This window comes from Panthera onca (genome assembly GCF_046562875.1).
Source record: "Panthera onca isolate mPanOnc1 chromosome E1 unlocalized genomic scaffold, mPanOnc1 haplotype 2 h2.Chr16_ul_2, whole genome shotgun sequence".
NCBI lineage: Eukaryota > Metazoa > Chordata > Mammalia > Carnivora > Felidae > Panthera > Panthera onca.
Genome location: NW_027675816.1, coordinates 1227426 through 1244682, shown reverse-complemented (window position 1 = coordinate 1244682; position 17257 = coordinate 1227426). Strand labels below are relative to the sequence as shown.

At 51.2% G+C, this 17257-nt stretch overlaps 1 protein-coding gene and 1 long non-coding RNA gene across 8 annotated transcripts in view; one reads left to right on the top strand and one right to left on the bottom strand.

The window, feature by feature from the left end:
• LOC144614254 (pleckstrin homology domain-containing family M member 1-like) overlaps positions 1-9099 on the bottom strand; it is a 22738-nt gene extending 13639 nt beyond the window's left edge. For 6 of the 7 annotated variants that reach the window (XR_013551876.1, XR_013551877.1, XM_078436987.1 and 3 more), the window contains exons 1-2: positions 5238-5352; positions 1993-2081 (exon numbers count right to left, since the gene is read on the bottom strand). Coding sequence is in view for 5 of the 7 variants with exons in the window: in XM_078436987.1 (XP_078293113.1) it covers positions 1993-2040 (48 nt within the window). In the remaining 2 variants the exon portion in view is untranslated. Of the gene's footprint in view, positions 1-1992; positions 2082-5237; positions 5353-7810 lie in introns of those variants that run through there. The other variant, XM_078436988.2, reaches the window with a different exon arrangement.
• On the top strand, positions 5344-17257 carry LOC144614261 (uncharacterized). The gene is made up of 6 exons (XR_014137150.1): positions 5344-5429; positions 11520-13999; positions 14869-15297; positions 15409-15967; positions 16088-16437; positions 17098-17257. It is a non-coding gene; the product is annotated as an uncharacterized LOC144614261 (long non-coding RNA).

The window sequence follows — 17257 nt, the reverse complement described above, 5'->3', positions numbered from 1 at the left end:
AAAGAAAAAAGGAAAGATCCTTGACCTGGCAGTCAGAGGCAGATGTTAGTCTCAGCTCTGTTGGTCAACAGCTGGGTCACTACAGACATTTCACTTAACCTCACTGAGCTTAATTTCCTCATCTGTTAAACGGAACGAATACTTCCTGACCTACAGCACAGGAGTTGGGGGGCGGGGGGATTACTCTGAGGGCAGGACTTGCTTTTTTTTTTCATTCTTGCATCCTCAACACTTGGCTTGGTTCCTGACACATGTAAGTATTCCGTTAAGGTCTGTTACATAAATCAATTATAAAATACATATATGTAAAATCCTTTGGAAAGATAAAGACAGTTCTGTCATAGTATAAGCATGTCAAAATTACCTATGTGTTTTGGAAAAGGATTGGGAGGGAATACAGAAAACCTGGTTTGAACTGTTAGCTGATAGGATTATGGATAAATATTTTACTGTTTTATTTTTATCTTAGCCCAAACAGTTCATGTTAATGTTCTTTGAAAAGTCGAATGTTCTTTTTTTCTTTAAAAAAAAAATTTTTTTTTTTTAATGTTTATGTATTTTTGAGACAGAGAGAGACAGAGCATGAACGGGGGAGGGTCAGAGAGAGAGGGAGACACAGAATCTGAAACAGGCTCCAGGCTCTGAGCGGTCAGCACAGAGCCCGACGCGGGGCTCGAACTCACGGACCGTGAGATCATGACCTGAGCCGAAGTCGGACGCTCCATCAACTGAGCCACCCAGGAGCCCGTTTTTTTTTTTTTTTTTCTTTATAACAGCTTTAATGAGACACAATTTACATTGCCTAAAATTCACTCATTTAAACTATACAGTTCAGTGATTTTTGGTATGTTCACAGAATAGTGAAACTACAGCCACTACCTAATTTTAGGACATTTTCATTGTCTCAAAAAGGAACACTGTGCCCATGAGCAGTCACTCCTCTCTAGTCCCCTCTCCCTCAACCCCTAGCAACTACTAATCTACTTTCTGTCTTTATGGATTTGCCAATTCTGGACATTTTGTGTAAATGAAGTCATACAGTATGCAGTCTTTTGATGTTAGACATCTTTTCATATGACTTATGGGTCATATACTTCTTTTATTGTTTGCTTATTTGACTGGAGAGGGAGAGAGAGAGAGAGAGAGAGAGAGAGAGAGAGAGGAGGACAGAGGATTCAAAGTGGGCTAGGGAGTGACAGCAGCAAACTCCCAAATCGTGAGATCATGATCTGAGCCAAATGGACGCTCAACCGTCTGAGGCACCCAGGCCACCCTAATGCCTTCTTTTTTTTTTCTTTTTTTTTTAATGTTTATTTATTTTTGAGAGACAGAGAGAGACAGCATGGGAGGGAGAGGGCAGAGAGAGAGAGGGAGACCCAGAATATGAAGCAGCCTCCAGGCACTGAGCTGGCAGCACAGAGCCCGATGCGGGGCTCCAGCCCATGAGCCGTGAGATCATGACCTGAGCCGAAGTCGGATGCTCAACCGACTGAGCCACCCAGCTGCCCCTTCTTTTAATGTTTACTTATTTTTGAGAGAGAGAGAGAGAGAGAATGTGCATACATGTATGTGCCTGTGGGGGAGGGGGCAGAGACAGAGCGGACCGAGGATCCAAAGCAGGCTCTGCTCTGACAGCAGAGAGCCCAATGCAGGGCTTGACCTCACAAACTGCAAGACCATGAGCTGCTTACGATCATGACGCTTAACCGTGTAAGCCACCCAGGCGCCCCATATGTATGACTTCCTTTGAGAAATCCTTGGTCTTCAGGCAGCCCCTATTAAAATCCGTTGTTTTTTATCAATTCCCATTCTATCACCAATAAGATGTTCTAGAAAGGGCAGGATCTCCTCAGAGCCTGCTTCTGCTATAACTCTTTCTCAGCCCGAAGCCTCGCTTTCCAAACAGTACTCATTCATTTCAAAGTGAGGAAAACCAATGACATGGCTGTCCCGTGCCCCCTTCCCCACCCTTGAGCCTCTCCGACTGCCTACCGGGATGGCAGCCCGGGGGTCCAGTCCATTCTCCACCACCGAGAGCATTTCCGCTCACACTGCAGCTCCCTCGGAGAATCACATGACACCTGCAGAGACAGACGGCGGCGGCCAGATGAGCAGGTTCCAGCTCACCACCCCCAGCCAATTCTCCCCCTCCCCCCAGCAGGCAGAGGGTCAGCCCATCTTCCTCAAACTGCAATGCAAAGGCCTCTGAATTCAAAAGTAAAAGCCAAGAGTGGATTTTAAGGAAGGAAACAAGGGAAGAGAAGAAATCTGAGGGCTCGGATCTCAGGAGGTGGGGAATCCTATGTGCCATGGGTGGGTCCACCCTAATCAGGGCATGGAGAGGCCTCTGTATGCCACACCAAACGCTGGCACAAAAAAGCAGGGAATGAGGGGCTGATTTGGATACAGAACTAAGGGTGCGAGGGGGATGCTGCCGCTGGAGGTGCCAAGAGCCCACGTGGACCAGGAAGCAGGGGCTCACAATTCACATTTGGAGCCTCTGACTCCTGTGCCAGCCCGATGTCTGCCAGCTCGGCAGGGACAAGCACAACTGAAGGAAGTTTCCAAAGGGAGGGCCTCTTGCTACATAGCTGCTTCCCCTCCAGGCACGAGGGTCCAGCTGGAGCAGCACAGGGACACGCCTAAAGGGAAACAACACGGGTTCGAATCTCGATTTGCCACTAACCACTTAGGCATGCTAGGTGGGGCACCACGGCAGACGTCTCAAATGGAGGTTATGAATGTGGAAAACGCCCAGCACAGGGCCTGACGGTACTAAGGATAAATGGTATCTATTACCCCGGTTGGATGTGGCCAAGCCTTATAGGCAAAGGCCACTGTCTGAATGAGTCCGCTCAACTACCTGAAGTCAGTACACAGGTAAATCCCTCAGGGCACTGGCTTCCCCCCCACCCCCCCGGGGGTGGCTTAGGTGGGGGGGGGGGGCCTCAACCTGAGCCTCGGGGGGTGGCTGTTGGCTCGCCTGGACCGCCCCAGCCACTTGGACGGACCAGGATTGGGCAGGCACATTCCCATCTAAACAGATCTCTAGTGACCACGCTGCCGAGCATGGAGGGACACCAAAAAATAGGTCATCGCTGTCTCTGTTCTCAAAAACCTATGGCCCAAAGAAGTTATCAAATGGAGGCATGATGAATGGATTTTGTACTGTTTACACACATTGCTTCATTCATTCCTTGTAACCACCCTAGGCGAGCTCTTTTATTATCCAGATAAATCAAAGCTGACCCAGGTCAGGGAACTTCCCAAGATCCCAGGGCTGATCAGTGGCGGGCTCTACCACCTTCGGCCAGGATGACATCCACCCTTCTGGAAGAGGCGGGTGTGAGCTAGGGCTAAGGGGTGGCTGGGGAGGGGGCAGGGAAGTCTTGGGAGGAGGGCTCTCCAGCTGGGGGCCCAGGTGGCGGGATGCAAGGGAGCATCAGGGTTGAGTCTGGCAGGAAAGGTTTACAGGCGAACAGTGAGGCATGGAGAACGGCAGGGTGGCCCTAAATGATGAAAGACGCTCTGATTCAAGCCCTGGCCTCTGGATCCGGCAGAGGGTGAACAGGACCCAGCGCCGACCTTCCTAAGTAAGGACATGCAAAGGCAGATAGGTGTGTGGAGGACGGCCCCCACGAAACCAGCTCTGGTCAGCGCACAACAGACTGACAGGAGGAACACTAGCCCCTGGCCACAGCCCATCAGACTGTCTCTCCCTCCACCACTTTCCCAGCTCCTACCCACTGGGAATCCTCAGGACCCTTCGCTGGAGACCAGCTCCATGCTCTGGCCACCAGGGCACCGGGAGAAGGGGACATACTATAGAGTCGGTCCTGAAACCGTGCCTGATCCTAGAGGCTGGGTTTCTTCAAGGCTACCCTACGCAGCCCTGCAGGCCAAGTTCAGGCTCGCTGGCTTTGAGACCCTGGCATCCAATCCCCTCTGGCAATTCCGGGGGCCTGCCCTTCTAGACAGAGCCTCAAGCCCTAAAACTGCCCTTCCCTCAGCCGGCCTCAAGGCTTGGGCCTCAGCAATCTGAAGAGGAAGACCATTGAGGCCTCATCAACTAATTCACTGAATATAATATTCACTGGAGGGAGGGAGGCTTATCATTAAGTGGGTGCTCTGGCCAAGTCAGGGTCTGCTGAAAAAACAAAGTAAACTGACACTGAGGTCAGAGCAGGGCCAGACAAGAGACAACTGTGACCTAAAACAGTGTCAGGAACGTCACAAAAGGACAACAGTGCAGAGAAACCTAGAAGAATTGCCACTTGACAATTCACAAAACAGAACTGAGACGTGGGGGTCAGGCCAAAGTTCCGGGCACATCTTTCCTTGCAGGAAGCCAAAGCTCCCTACATAGGCCTGTCGGTTCTAGAACGCCTCAGGAAGGCAGGAAATGGCTCAGAGGCAGGACCACGACCATCTACGATGTGAGATCTCTGGGCTCTGGGTCTCCTGACTGCTAGGTCAGCACTCCAGCAGGCTCCTTGGGTGAGCCAGACCCCCATCTACCATGCTATGGGACTGGTTTCACTTTCTATCTTCAGAGCTGTCTTCACTGACACCAAGAAGCAAACGAAAGAGGGGTGGGTCTTCAGGAGACCCAGAAGAAAGAGAGCAAGTAGAGAGTTCAAACATCCCTGATACAGTGGAGCAGAAAAGGTGAGTGCCGTGTGCCTTTAGGAAACTCTTAAGTCACCCTTCGTCTACCTCTGCCCCTCTGTATTGGTTCACTCTGGCACAGGATCTCATTCTCTATCCTCATTTAATTCTTAAAACAATCCTGTGAGAGAAGGATGAGTATCCCTCATTCACAGAAGAGAAAACTGAGGCTCAGTAGAAACATGCCTCAGGTGAGGGACAGAATTTTCTCACTCCAAGCTCTGTGCCTTTCGTCAGTTCATACTGTCCCAGGTCCTTGGTTCAAAGAGTTTCAGGCAAACTTATTATTCACAGACTCTTCAGAAGCTCCACCTTATCAAAGAAGGCCTAACACTGACAAGAAACAATCTTGCCCATCAGATCTGTGGCCCCAACTAGCTGACCACAGGTCCTTTCCATGGCAGCCAGGTTTCCGAGCTGTCCCTCCTCAAATGTTCCAACACACAGGAAGGAATCGTTGGGGTTGATTCTCTTCGTGATACTGCCTGGCCTTCTATAAACATCCAATTTCACTTCCTCCAGAGACTAAGGAAGAACGAAAAGAGGAGAAGGACTCAGATGAGACTTACATTAAAAGAAGAAATGGATAACCTGGCTTCACCACTTTCGAAACACTCCGTTCATCAGTAAACAGCAACCTCTTCTTCTTAGAGACTTCCCCGCCATCCGCGACAGCCTCGTCTCTACGGCCTGACTCCGATCCTGCACCTGGCTATGCACGACAACAGGCCGGTGTTTAAGCCCTCCAGCTGCTGTACCAGGTGATGAGTCAGGGTTTTCAGCTGGAAACAAATGACAAAGTTATCTTCTGATTCAGAAAGACAGCTGATACTTCAGACATGTGAGTGCTGAGTAAACAGCACCTCCTTCTACCTGAAGAAAGTTGGATTTCTAGACAAGAGCCCTGTGGGGGGTGGGATGGGTGTGGGGGGGGGGGGTGGGTAGGGCGACAAAGCAACTGAATATCAGCTGGAGGGCAAGCAACTTCTAGCTCGTGATTCCCAGTCCAAAGGCTAGTGGGTGAGGCCAGAAATGTGAGGTCTAGGAACACTGGGTATCTTTCTTTCCTCCCTCCCTCCTTCCATCCAACAACACCCATCTCTCCCATATTCTTGTCCCAGATCCCTTAAGATTCTGGCAAGGACCAAACTCTGAGTGAATGAAAGCAGGACCTTTGCCTGACTCATTCACCATTGTCTTTCTAATGCTTCAAACAGTGCACGGCACACAGTGGTGCTCACAAAATACTTGCTGAATGAACAGATGAGTAAAATAAAAAGGCTCAGACCGTTTCAGACTGTAAGAAGTTGAGGTATACAACTTCTCAGTGGTGGGGTCACTGCGGAACTCCTTCCATTACACCAAGCTGCCAACAGGCTGAAACCCTTCAGAGATCACACCTTAACGGAAGGGGATATTGAAGGTAAAAGGACATCCGATTCTCAAAGGCGTGAGACTATAAATGCAAGCAAAGACAAGGGGTCTTCTTTGGGGTCCTTTACAATGGCTGTCAAATGGCCAATCCTTTGGAGTTTGGTCACCAGAACTTAGAGGGGATGTGCACCCCCAAATCCCAGGAGATTATAAATGTTAACCATGGAGCCTGGGTGCCTCAAGAATGTCTAGCTACTCTGAGATAACTTGACTCTCTGTGTTCATGGGTAATCAAAATGGTCAAAACTCAATGACCCAGCACCTGCAAAAAGAGGAAGCAATTCAACAGCCTCCACGGAGGCCTCGGCGTCCCCAGGATCCACTCATCTCTACTCTTCACAACATGTAACGTCACCTCTGGCACATTCGGTAGCGGGACTAATCTACAACCAGTTCTGGCCAGGAGGAGCACTGGGTGAGGGTCCTTTCTGAGCGGCAGGGCAATGCACATGGACATGATTCTGTGACCACAGCCAACCCCACACAGTGGAACCGCTTGAGTTTCTCCAGATCGTCACCCAAAAGGAAGTGATAAGCTTCCACTGCCCCAGCTGAATGAGTAGCTCCCTCACCTTCCAGGTATTTGGATGATACCTATCATTCCAGCAGCCAACGCGAGTAATATAATATGGATGCCAGGAATACAATCCTTAAGGACAGGTACAGGGGGCCTGACATCCAGGAAAAGCACTTGACCCACGGGAGAAGGATCTCTACTCCTCCACACTTACTTACCATCTGAGGCCCTGCCTCAATTGAGGTGTTCGGCAAGTGCCTGGCTCTGAGAAAGCAGGTGGGGTTGGCAGGGGACTGCACTAGGTTCTCAGATCAAATGGGGACCACATCAAGGGAAGAGTGGGCACAGAGCTGGGATGAAGAGTTGAAATGGGGATAGGAAGACGTCAATCTAACAAGATTGGGTAGGGGTGGTGGGAACTAGGGCAGCAAGAGTTGGGGGGTGGTTTAGCAAAGACTCAGGAATGAAGTGTCCTCAGGCTGGCTGGGGATGGAAAGAAAGTATGCGGTGGGCTTGGAAGTTAGGGGTTGAGTGGGTGAGGACAAGAAGATACATACAAGACTTGAGATAGGGCTGAGATCAGAGTTATCAAGAAGAGGGCGGTAAGCGCAATAGGGCATCTACTGTAGTGGTAGGTATTAAATGAGTGGGGGGAGGTGGGTGTTTTGGCTGAGCAGACCTTGGGGGGCTGAGCAGGGGGGCTGGGATAAGAAAGCTGAGCCTGAAAGGGGGTAAGCCAGAAAGACGGGGAGGGGGAGGGGGGGCTCGAGGAGGTTTGCGTGGAGCACTGGGATTGCCAAAGGGGTTGAGGGGTGAGAAGGAGATGCGTTAGAGGGAGGCGGAGGGAAGTGGCTGTCCTAGGGGTTGGAAGTGGGCTACCGTGGGGTCGAGTGTGGCTGCACTTACGCAAGACCAGTGGTGAAGGGGTGAGGGTAAGGGCTGGGCTCGGGTCACGGGTGGAGAAGAGGAAGGGGACGGGTCGGTCAGCACTGGCTGTTTGGGCTGAAGGCTCGGGTCCGAGTGGGGTAGGGTGCGGGGCTCAGGCCGGGAAGGGAAAAGGCTCTGAAGCAGGACAGTTTCAAAGCAACCAAGGGTTTGCGATCACGGACAGGGCTGGTGACCCATCGCCCGTTCTCGTCTCGGCCCCGCCGTCCCCTTCTCACCCTCCTCGCCCTCTGACCCCTAACTCACCAGAGGGAGCGGGGAGGGGGCGCGGGGCACTCCTGGCCACTGCAGCCCCTAAGCCTCCGACCAGGCGCTGCGGCCTCCCGGCCAGGGACAACAGGAAAGGGCGCTCGCGGCGCCTGACGCCATCACGTTGGTTCGGCGTCCGGCCCCGCCCCCGGACCGCGGAGCCAATCGCAGGGCCGGCGGAGCCTCGGGGCGGGGCCAGCGCTCAGGAAAGCCCAAGTTACCAGCCCCAGAGCAGGTGAGTGATCTGGGAGGCTGGGGACTCTGCGACCCGAGATGCGCACGAAGAGGCGAGGCCACCAGGCTAGCCCACCAGTGTCGGGCGGAACGTGTCCTACTGCCCGCCCCCAGCAGTGTCTGCGTCTCACTAGATCCCGGCCGCCTTCTGGGTTCATGACCTTGCCTGGGCACAGCACTATCTACCGTTGAGGCTGTCTGTTGGCCTCCTGCCCGGAAGGTTCCCACTTGTAAAATCGGAACAATAACGTCTACCCTAGTTTTGCCTCCCTGAGGGCATCAGTGCAGGTGGTGCTTCCCGCCTGGTGGTTCTCAGGAAAAGCATACAGGTTTTGATCACCCCTATCACCAAGGGAGCACCTTTAGGTACCCGTCAGCCCCCAGGCATGAAGCTTAAGGTTCTGGTTATTCTCATCTAGCCAGCAAGTTGTTTGTTTCCTTTACTTGGTAGAGTTGACATTTCTCTTTCACATGGACTCAGAACAAAAGGTCAAGAGTGTGTGTTGGTGGGGGTGGGGACAGATGTCTTGTGCTTTGGACACTTCATACCTGCAGGCTCAGGTCAAATGGGATCTTAGGGCCTGAGTGTGGGGTGAGTACTGGGGTGGAGAGGTACTGCTACCTGCAGGTCCAGGGGGACTTTGGGGGTGTCTACAGGGCTGGTCTGGGAACGGGACAGTTCTTGGAAGAAAGCTCCACTGATCTGGGCCAGGCTCTCCATCAGCCTTTCTGGGAAGGGGAGAAGAAGGGGTCCCAGTGCCTGTTTCCATTTATAAAACCAGCTGTTGGAGATGTGGCACCTGAGTGTGTGCGGGCTGCCTCTTCAATAATTCTGTCTCTAGGAGCGAGAACCACCTCTCCTCGATTTTAGACTAGATGAATCTGAGTACATTTAGTATGGTTAACAGTTGAACAGAAAGTTAGAAATAAGGACACGGAGGGATGCCTGGGTGGCTCGGTCGGTTAAGTGTCTGACTTCGGCTCAGGTCACAATCTCACAGTTGTGAGTTCCAGCCCTGCATTGGGCTCTGCGCTGACCGTGCAGAGCCTGCTTGGGATTCTCTCTCTCTCTCTCTCTCTCTCTCTCTCTCTCTGCCCCTCCCTCGCTTGTGCTCTCCCTCTCCAAAGTAAATAAACGTTAAAGATAAATAAATAAGGACACAGAAGCAAAGCATTATCTTAGCGTTAAACAACTTGGAAAGTAAGGAATTTACTGGGAAATCCAGTTTCCTGGGCAAAAGGATAGTGTTTCTGGTTATAATTATAGCACATCAAGAGCATCAGTGTCTTGATACAAGCATGCCCTCCCCCAGATGGAGCCAGCAACATTCCTCAGTTCTTCCAATGAATTTTTGCGCAGCCGCTGTCTGCAAAAGCTGTGGGAACCCCGCATGGTAATCTCTTATCTATCTTTTCAGGAGCCCCTGTCTCCTGGTCTTCTCTTACTTCTCAGGCCTCTCGGCCCCTCTGCAAAGTCTACGGGCTTGTCTTCCTCTCTCCATCTTACTCTGGCGCACATTTCCACCATTCATGGGCCACGAGTCCACCAGGTAATCTGAGGCCGGAAAAAAAAATCTCCCATTACCTTGTTATTTGAGCAATAATAAAGGTACGTGCAAAGTGCCATGGTGCCCACAGAGAAGAGGCCTTGAAGGTTATCCTGGCGGAAGCAACTTTTATCTGAGCCTTCCGGGTGGACACAGGAAAGGGCAATGCCGGCGAAGAGACTGGTAGAGAAACGGCTGGTGGGTAGGAATGCAGACTGAGCTCAGGGGAGGGTGCACGGAGAGGTGGAGAGGAAGCTAGGAAGTAAGGCCAGAGTAAGGGGAGGGGGCTTAGAATGGAAGGGGGAGATAAAGACAGATTGGGCAATGGGGAAAGGGAGGAGGCACAGACACAGCTGGAGGCCAGTGCAGGAAGGGCTCAGACGCTCACAAAGGCACTGGTCTGTCAGATTTCAAGCACTACGCATAGTCATTCAAAGCCAGGCAGGAGGACTGCAGGCATCTGAATTTCTCGGGGGTCTAAGGTGTAGATTCCTGAACCCTGCCCCTGCCCTGGAGAGTCACTCTGGGATGAGGTCCAAGAATTTAGCCTTGACCCAAACCTTTTCTGTCTCTTGCCCTACCACCCGTGGATCTAAAGGGTGAGAAAATGTGAGAATCTCTCCTTAACCTAGGAGCTGAAGGGCAAGGCATTTAACAGGTGTGGAAAATAGAGGCTCCTATTTGCCAGATAGGAATTTTGATTTATCCTTAGCAACCACCCTGAAGGTAAGCACCATTGTTATCCCCAGGGCATAGATGATAAAACAGGCTTAAGAGAGGTTAAGGAACTTGGGGGCCCAAGGCCATACAACTCATAATTACTACAGGTGGGATCCTCACCCAGCTCTGATTCTAGCTGGAGAACTAGCATAATTCAGTGGCCGAGCAAGTGGGCTTTGGAGCCGGGAATGCTTAGGTTTGAATACCGGCTCTACCCCATACTGTTTTCTAGGCCTTCCCTAAGACAGCGCAGGGCCCAGCACAACCCAGCAAGTGTGGGCCTGAGACCACTGCCACAGTCAGTGGTTTTCATAGGCCCCTCGAGATGGCACCAGAGATAGAAACTTCTAAGTTTGATTGGTGGTTAGAAAAGAGAAGTAAATCACAACACGCTGAGGCCCCTCCGCCTCAGGCAGAGGGGCCAGAGTGTGTGACTTCCGGGAAGTTCCCCAAACTATCTGAGCCTCAGTTCCTCATCTGTAAATTGGGGAAAATATCAGTTGCCATGAGGATTAAATAAGATAATATCCTCAGGACGGTTTCTGGTCTGAAGTAAGCACTTGAGGATAACTAGCTATAGTATTATTATTATTATTATTATTATTATTATTATTGTTACAGTTTTGGCTAATTCGTACCTACCCAGTCCAGTCAGATCTCCGTTTTCTAACTGGTCTTTGAGCACTGGAGTGAGAGCCTCTCTTGTTTGAACCCCAGATGTATCCTTATTTGGTCTCTGACCGAAATCATCTAAGCAGAACTAATGCCACCATTTCTTTTGAAACCGGAATAGGTAATGTTCTCATGGCTTCTGTTGCAGGAAGCTGGTTCTTCCCACTCTCTTTGAAAAAACGGATTTAAAGGGTTCGTAAATATTATGTGTCAATTCTATCTCAATAAAGTTGGACACAAATACAGCTTTGAGGTGCCGTTGACAAAAGAATGGACTCTTTAAGCCTCCCAAATGTTATCACACATAGTTTACAGTTCAAATAGTACGAAATGAAATGGTGAGGAAACAGAATGACCCGCAGCAGCTTCTTGCCTCGACCATCCCCACCCTCCTGGGCCAGCTCGCCAGTCCTCGGTCCTCCTTACCTCTCGCTGGATCTTCTGGTGCTTATCTCCACCTATCTTGTGTTTCTAGCTCTTAATTCTTCCATTTAAAAGATTTTTTTAATTTTTTTTTTTTTTTTTTTTGAAAGAGAGAGAAGGAGAGAGAGAATCCCAAGCAGGCTCTGCGCTGTCAACACAAAGTCCGATGCGGGGCTCGAACCCACGAACCGTGAAATCGTGACCTGAGCTGACGTCAGACGCTCAACCGACTGAGCCACCCAGGTGCTCTGATTCATCCATTTTAGACACTATCTGTGGACTTCCTAGCAACACAGGCAAGGAGTTAGGTCTTTAACACCCCCACCCATTCCATTCTTGGGGTTTACTTTTGTCACTCTTGCCCCATGATTGATAGTGGTTGCAGAATTGTGACTAGGTAAGCATTGTTCACCGCAGAGCTTGCTCATGTAGTCCGATGGCACTCGTTTCTGTCCCCTGACCCCCCGGGGTTTAATTTCTTCTCCTTCTCTTCCTGTGCTGCCCGCCACGATCACTCCTCCACTCCGCTCCAGTGCTCTGGCATGACAGTTAGTGCCGTTTCCCTCGGCTACCTCCTTGACCTGTCATACGCTGCTGTCCTGGAAGCTTCCTTCGCTGCTTCCTGGGCTGGGGTTTTCCTGGCTCCCTTCTCTTCTTGCTTTCTTTACTCTCTCTCTTAATCTGCAGTTAAGAATCCCTTTCTAATATTAAAAAATAGAATGGTCTTCGGACCTGCTCGTGATCGTAGGGATCCTTTCGATATCTATTAATTGGGACAAAAAATACAGAAAGACCAAAAGTTACTATGAAGGCACTCCTGCTCTTAAGTGAATTTGTGTTTTACTCACAATAGCATCTATGAACGTGTGAAAGCCTGTTCAAAGTTTAGGCTTAGGGTTAGTTCAATCTAGCTTCAATGTCTGGTCTTCCATTTGTCACCTCGCCCCCTCAACTTGCCGTGAGACAACCCCCTCTCTTGACTTTCTATTCAGTTCCTGTGCCCTAGCAGAGACTTAAGTACTGGTTTAAGGCCCACCTTGCAGGTGCACGTGACCATGGCTGGCCAATCAGGGTCTCCTCCTGCCAGATACAGGGTCCAAGCAGACCAATCAGAGGCTTTTTGAAGACTGGCTTTCCTTTATGAGGCTTGCTCAACCTCAGTGGAGAGTTGGAGTTACTAAGGACTATCTTTGCAGTCTTGGGGCATCCATCCTGAAGCCTGAAGCCGTCATGGAGGAAAGCACAACTGAGGGATAGTTGGGGAGAGAATGACGTTTGAGCGCTAGATGCGGCCAGCTTGAAGGTCTTAGGCTTCCCGGTTATGTGAGCCGATACACCGTATGACATTTTTGGCTTAAGCATATTTTAGTTGGATTTCTTTCACTGGGAGCATAAAGAGCGGCGACTGATATCCTGTCTTTGTGAACTTGGGCAGGTTATACAAGCGGTGCGTACAGACTTGGACCGTGACAACGCAGCTCCCACTGGGTCCCCTATGGCTGCCCTGTTATCAGCCTGAGCCTGAGACAGCTTGACATTGAATAGCCCGTTTTAGGGACTGGAGGAAACGACTTACCATGAGTCACTGCCCTAAAATATGCTTTCTACCCACATGCCCGGTGCCTGGAATTCTGTGGTGATGGTGGCATTCGTCAGGGTTAACCATGGCTCTCTTCAAACGGTTCTCCTTTGGAGTGTGAAGTCTGCGATATTTAACTTGTAGAAGTCCTTTCTTCTGGAGGTCCCTCTGGCAGGCAGTGGATCCAGGATGCGGTGTAGACAGACCTAGGTACACATCTCAGTTCCCAATGGCACAGTCCCTTTGCAGCTTTGCGGGCAAACCCCTAGCACTGTGTGCTGACCTTTAGGAGGTCAGTCTGTATCACATAAGGAATCCGACGCAGAGAGTGAAGAAATGGTCTCAGATTCACCCAGTAATCTCCCTGAGTCAGCCCTGAGGGCAGGGCCTGGCCCTAGGCATTGGGAAGAGGAAGGAGATGTGATTCTTGTCTTGTCAGGGCTCCTGACCTGATAGAGAACTGCGGTTGAGTCTTCACATGGACGGACGCTGTCTTTCACTCTGCGCCATTCGTAGGTGACGCCTAGAAGAGCAGGGCCACCGTGTTGTAGCCTCTGACCCAGGACTCTGTCACATTCTGGGAGAGAGAATTATGGGCCCTCCCCGCATCCCCGCTCCTGCTGTGTCTCCTCGTGGCCACAGTGTACTTTCCCATCCCCTGGCTTGGGGCTTGGGGCTGGTTCCGTGCTTAGGCTCGAAGAGGCCCGATGGCTCTTTTGCTTGCTCTCTTACGCTTCTCTTGGGTAGCCGCTGCCTCTTCAGCCTGGGTCCCGGCAGCAACACAGGGAGAAAAGACCAGCCGTGAGAAGCAGCGCCGATCCAGCCAGCAGGGCATTAAAGTACAGCGGTAACGGCCAACCTGTGAGAATCGGTTTCCCAGCCTCCTCTGAGTTTTGAGGATGGTCTATTAGTTAGCACTGTTGTGGCAAAAGATAACAGATACATGGATTCCCTCCGTTATCAGGTTACGTACAGGTTCAGCTGCTGCAGTAGAGACCCAACACAACAGTGGTTAAGTGATTTTTTTTAATTCTTTTTTTTTAATCCTTTTTTTCGGGGGGCGGGGGGGAGAGTGCAAGCGGGGGAGGGGCAGAGAGAGTGGGGCAGAGGATCCAAAGCGGGCTCTGCGCTGACAGGCTGACAGCACAGAACCCGATGTGGGACTCAAACTCACGAACCCCCGAGATCGTGACCTGAGCTGAAGTTGGATGCTTAACCGACTGAGCCACCCAGGCGCCCTTTAATTCTTTTTGTTTTTAAATGTTTATTTATTTTTGAGACAGAGACAGAGATTGAGTGGGGGAAGGGCAGAGGGAGACACAGAGTCTGAAGCGGGCTCCAGGCTCCGAGCCGTCCGCACAGAGCCCGATGTGGGGCTTGAACCCACGAACGGTGAGATCCTGACCTGAGCCGAAGTCGGACACCTAACCGACTGAGCCATCCAGGCGCCCCAACAGTGGGTTAAATTAAAAAACAGCTTCTTGGGGGCACCCGGGTGGCTCAGTCGGTCAGGTGTCTGACTTTGGCTCAGGTCACGATCTTGCCGTTCATGGGTTCGAGCCCCACGTCGGGATGTGTGCGGACGGCTCAGAGCCTGGAGCCTGCTTCACGTTCTGTGTCTCCCTCTCTCTCTGCCCCTCCCCTGCTCATGCTCTGTCTCTGTCTCTCAAAAATAAGTAAACATTGAAAAGAAATTTTTTTAAGAAGCAGCTTCTTGATCTCTCATATGATAATCCGGTTAAGTACTGGATCTGGGGCTGGTTCGGTGGCTCTTATGTCAGGGAGCCAGGCTCCTTCTGTTTTCCTGCTCTACCACCCTGGGGTGTAGCCCTCATCCAGACGAGGCCTTTGTACCGTTGAAATCTTCATTTCCTCCACAGTGTGGCGCCAGACCGCTCTCTGCCGCTGCCCTGGAAACACACGCAGCCTAAGCACCATTCCTGCCTCTGCTCTGGGCCTCGGGACTTTTCTTCTTCTTGAATGAGTGTGCTCCCGCCCCCCAGCTGGTGCTCCACGCCATCCCCCAGGTCTCAACAACATACCCCCACCAGGACCACAGGAGCCAGAGCTGGTCGTGCCTGGTGGTCCTCAGGACTGAGAGGCCCTGACCTCCGTGGGGGCAGGAGCCGGCCAGCATGACCAGCCGGGACTCCCAGGTTAAGAATCCAGTTGAGCCTCCTGGTCATCCTCAATCTGCTCTGCCCTTCGTCTCCCACCCCCAAATCCCTGCCGACCTCCAGCCCTGAAGAAGCCGGAGAACCTCTGCTTCCCCCACCTCCCCGTCCGCCTTGTCCTACTTCAGTCGTTTGGTGAGCATAAAAAGGCCTGTCAAAGTGGTCCCTCTGTTTGGGGGATGGGCTCAGGAGGGGTGGGCATGTGGGTTCGGAGGGTGACAGATTCTTTCTCCAAATGCTCGCCAGGCTCCTCCGAGCCCTCTTCTTGATTCGACCTTGCTTGGCCTGTGAAGACTTGAACAAACACGGACGTGGTTGCTGGCAGCTCGTGGCCGCATCCCTAGTAGGACCCTAGCCTCCCTTAAAGTGCCTGCCTGCAAAACTCCCGGCTGTCTAAAGGATTGGCTGCTGAGTCCAGCCAACGCTGGACTGAACCACCCAGGTGCCCCAACAGCCTTTGAAATTAAATTATTTTCAGGATCAGCTTTTTAAGTAAGCATCCCAGGGATGTTTGCGTATAGAGGTCCAAAGGCTGTATTTTGAGAAATCATGTTTCCCTGTGGAGATCTTTTCTCTGGCAGCCCTTTTGAATGGGGGCTATGTTTTCTCAGATACTGCATTGCCAATAGTCCATCCAGCTTTAATTCCAGTGAGAACGTTCCAGAGATGAAACTAAGAATCAACTCCAGGCGCTTCTCCAGTCACCTCTGGGGATGAGTGTATGTCGTCAGCATCCAGCGCCTCACCTGCTGCCCAGCTAGAATGACACCTTTCAGGGTTTCCGACTTAGAAACGCGACCACCAGGTTACTCCACGTGGACACCACCCCCCTTTCACAAAGCCTTTGAACACCCACCCATCAGGAGGGGTTTGCTGGATGATGTTGGTTGGCTCTTGACACTCATTTCTAGCCCCTTCTTTGCAGGTCCTGGAAACCCACGAACCATCGTTCACAGATTCCCTCGACAGCAGAATTGTGCCAATAAAGCGTACCTGTGTGAAATTTGGAAGGCGGAGGTGGAAGGAGGTGGAAGCCATGCTTTTCTCCTCTGTAGCAGCAGACATGCGGGCCGAATGTTGGAGTCCATACTCCCCACCAGTCAGGCTTGGGGCCATGGGGCTGTAGTGACCCCGGCAGTGGCTTCCCGAAGTTTCCTGACTGAGTGGCAGCAGCAGCTTTGAATCTATGGAGAGCAACTGTGGTAAAGTAACCTGAGAGCTAGTGGTGCGATTCCCCCCTGGCCCTGACCTTCACCACCGCGAGCCCCACCAGTGGTGAGCACCAATTGCTTGTATGACCTTTGTGTGTGTGTGTGTGTTTGCAATATCTAGAATGGTTTGTTTTCCTGGCTATGGTAGTTTTAAAATATGTTCACAAAACTGAGGGTTGATGGGGGGTGGGAGGGAGGGGAGGGTGGGGGATGGGTATCGAGGAGGGCACCTTTGGGATGAGCACTGGGTGTTGTATGGAAACCAATTTGACAATAAATTTCATATATTGAAAAGAAATAAAGATCTACTGAATGAGTGCTGGAAAAAATAAAAAAATAGAATAAAATATGTTCACAAATTCTTTGACTCTTCTCTATTTTTTTTTAACGTTTATTTATTTTTGAGACAGAGAGCATGAACGGGGGAGGGGCAGAGAGAGGGAAACACAGAATCCGAAGCAGGCTCCAGGCTCTGAGCCATCAGCCCAGAGCCCGATGCAGGGCTTGAACTCATGGACCGCGAGATCGTGACCTGAGTTGAAGCCAGGCGCTTAACCGACTGAGCCACCCAGGCACCCCGACTCCTCTCTCTTTAAAAGGTGGGGTCTAAATTCCCACCCCTTGAATGTGAACTGGATTTAGTGACTAAGTCCCTGCTAAATGCTGCTCTGTGCCGTCTGAGGTGAGGTCATAGGAAGGATACCTTCTGTCATTTCTGTCTCAGATCACTCACTCTGGAGGTACCCAGCCATCATGCTGTGAGGACATTCAGTCAAACAGCATGTGGGCAGGCTCATATGGCAGGGATCTGAGGCCTCCCTCCAACCCCTTTGACAGCCATGTTAAGTGAGTGAACCACCTTGGAAGTGGACCCTTCCGACTCA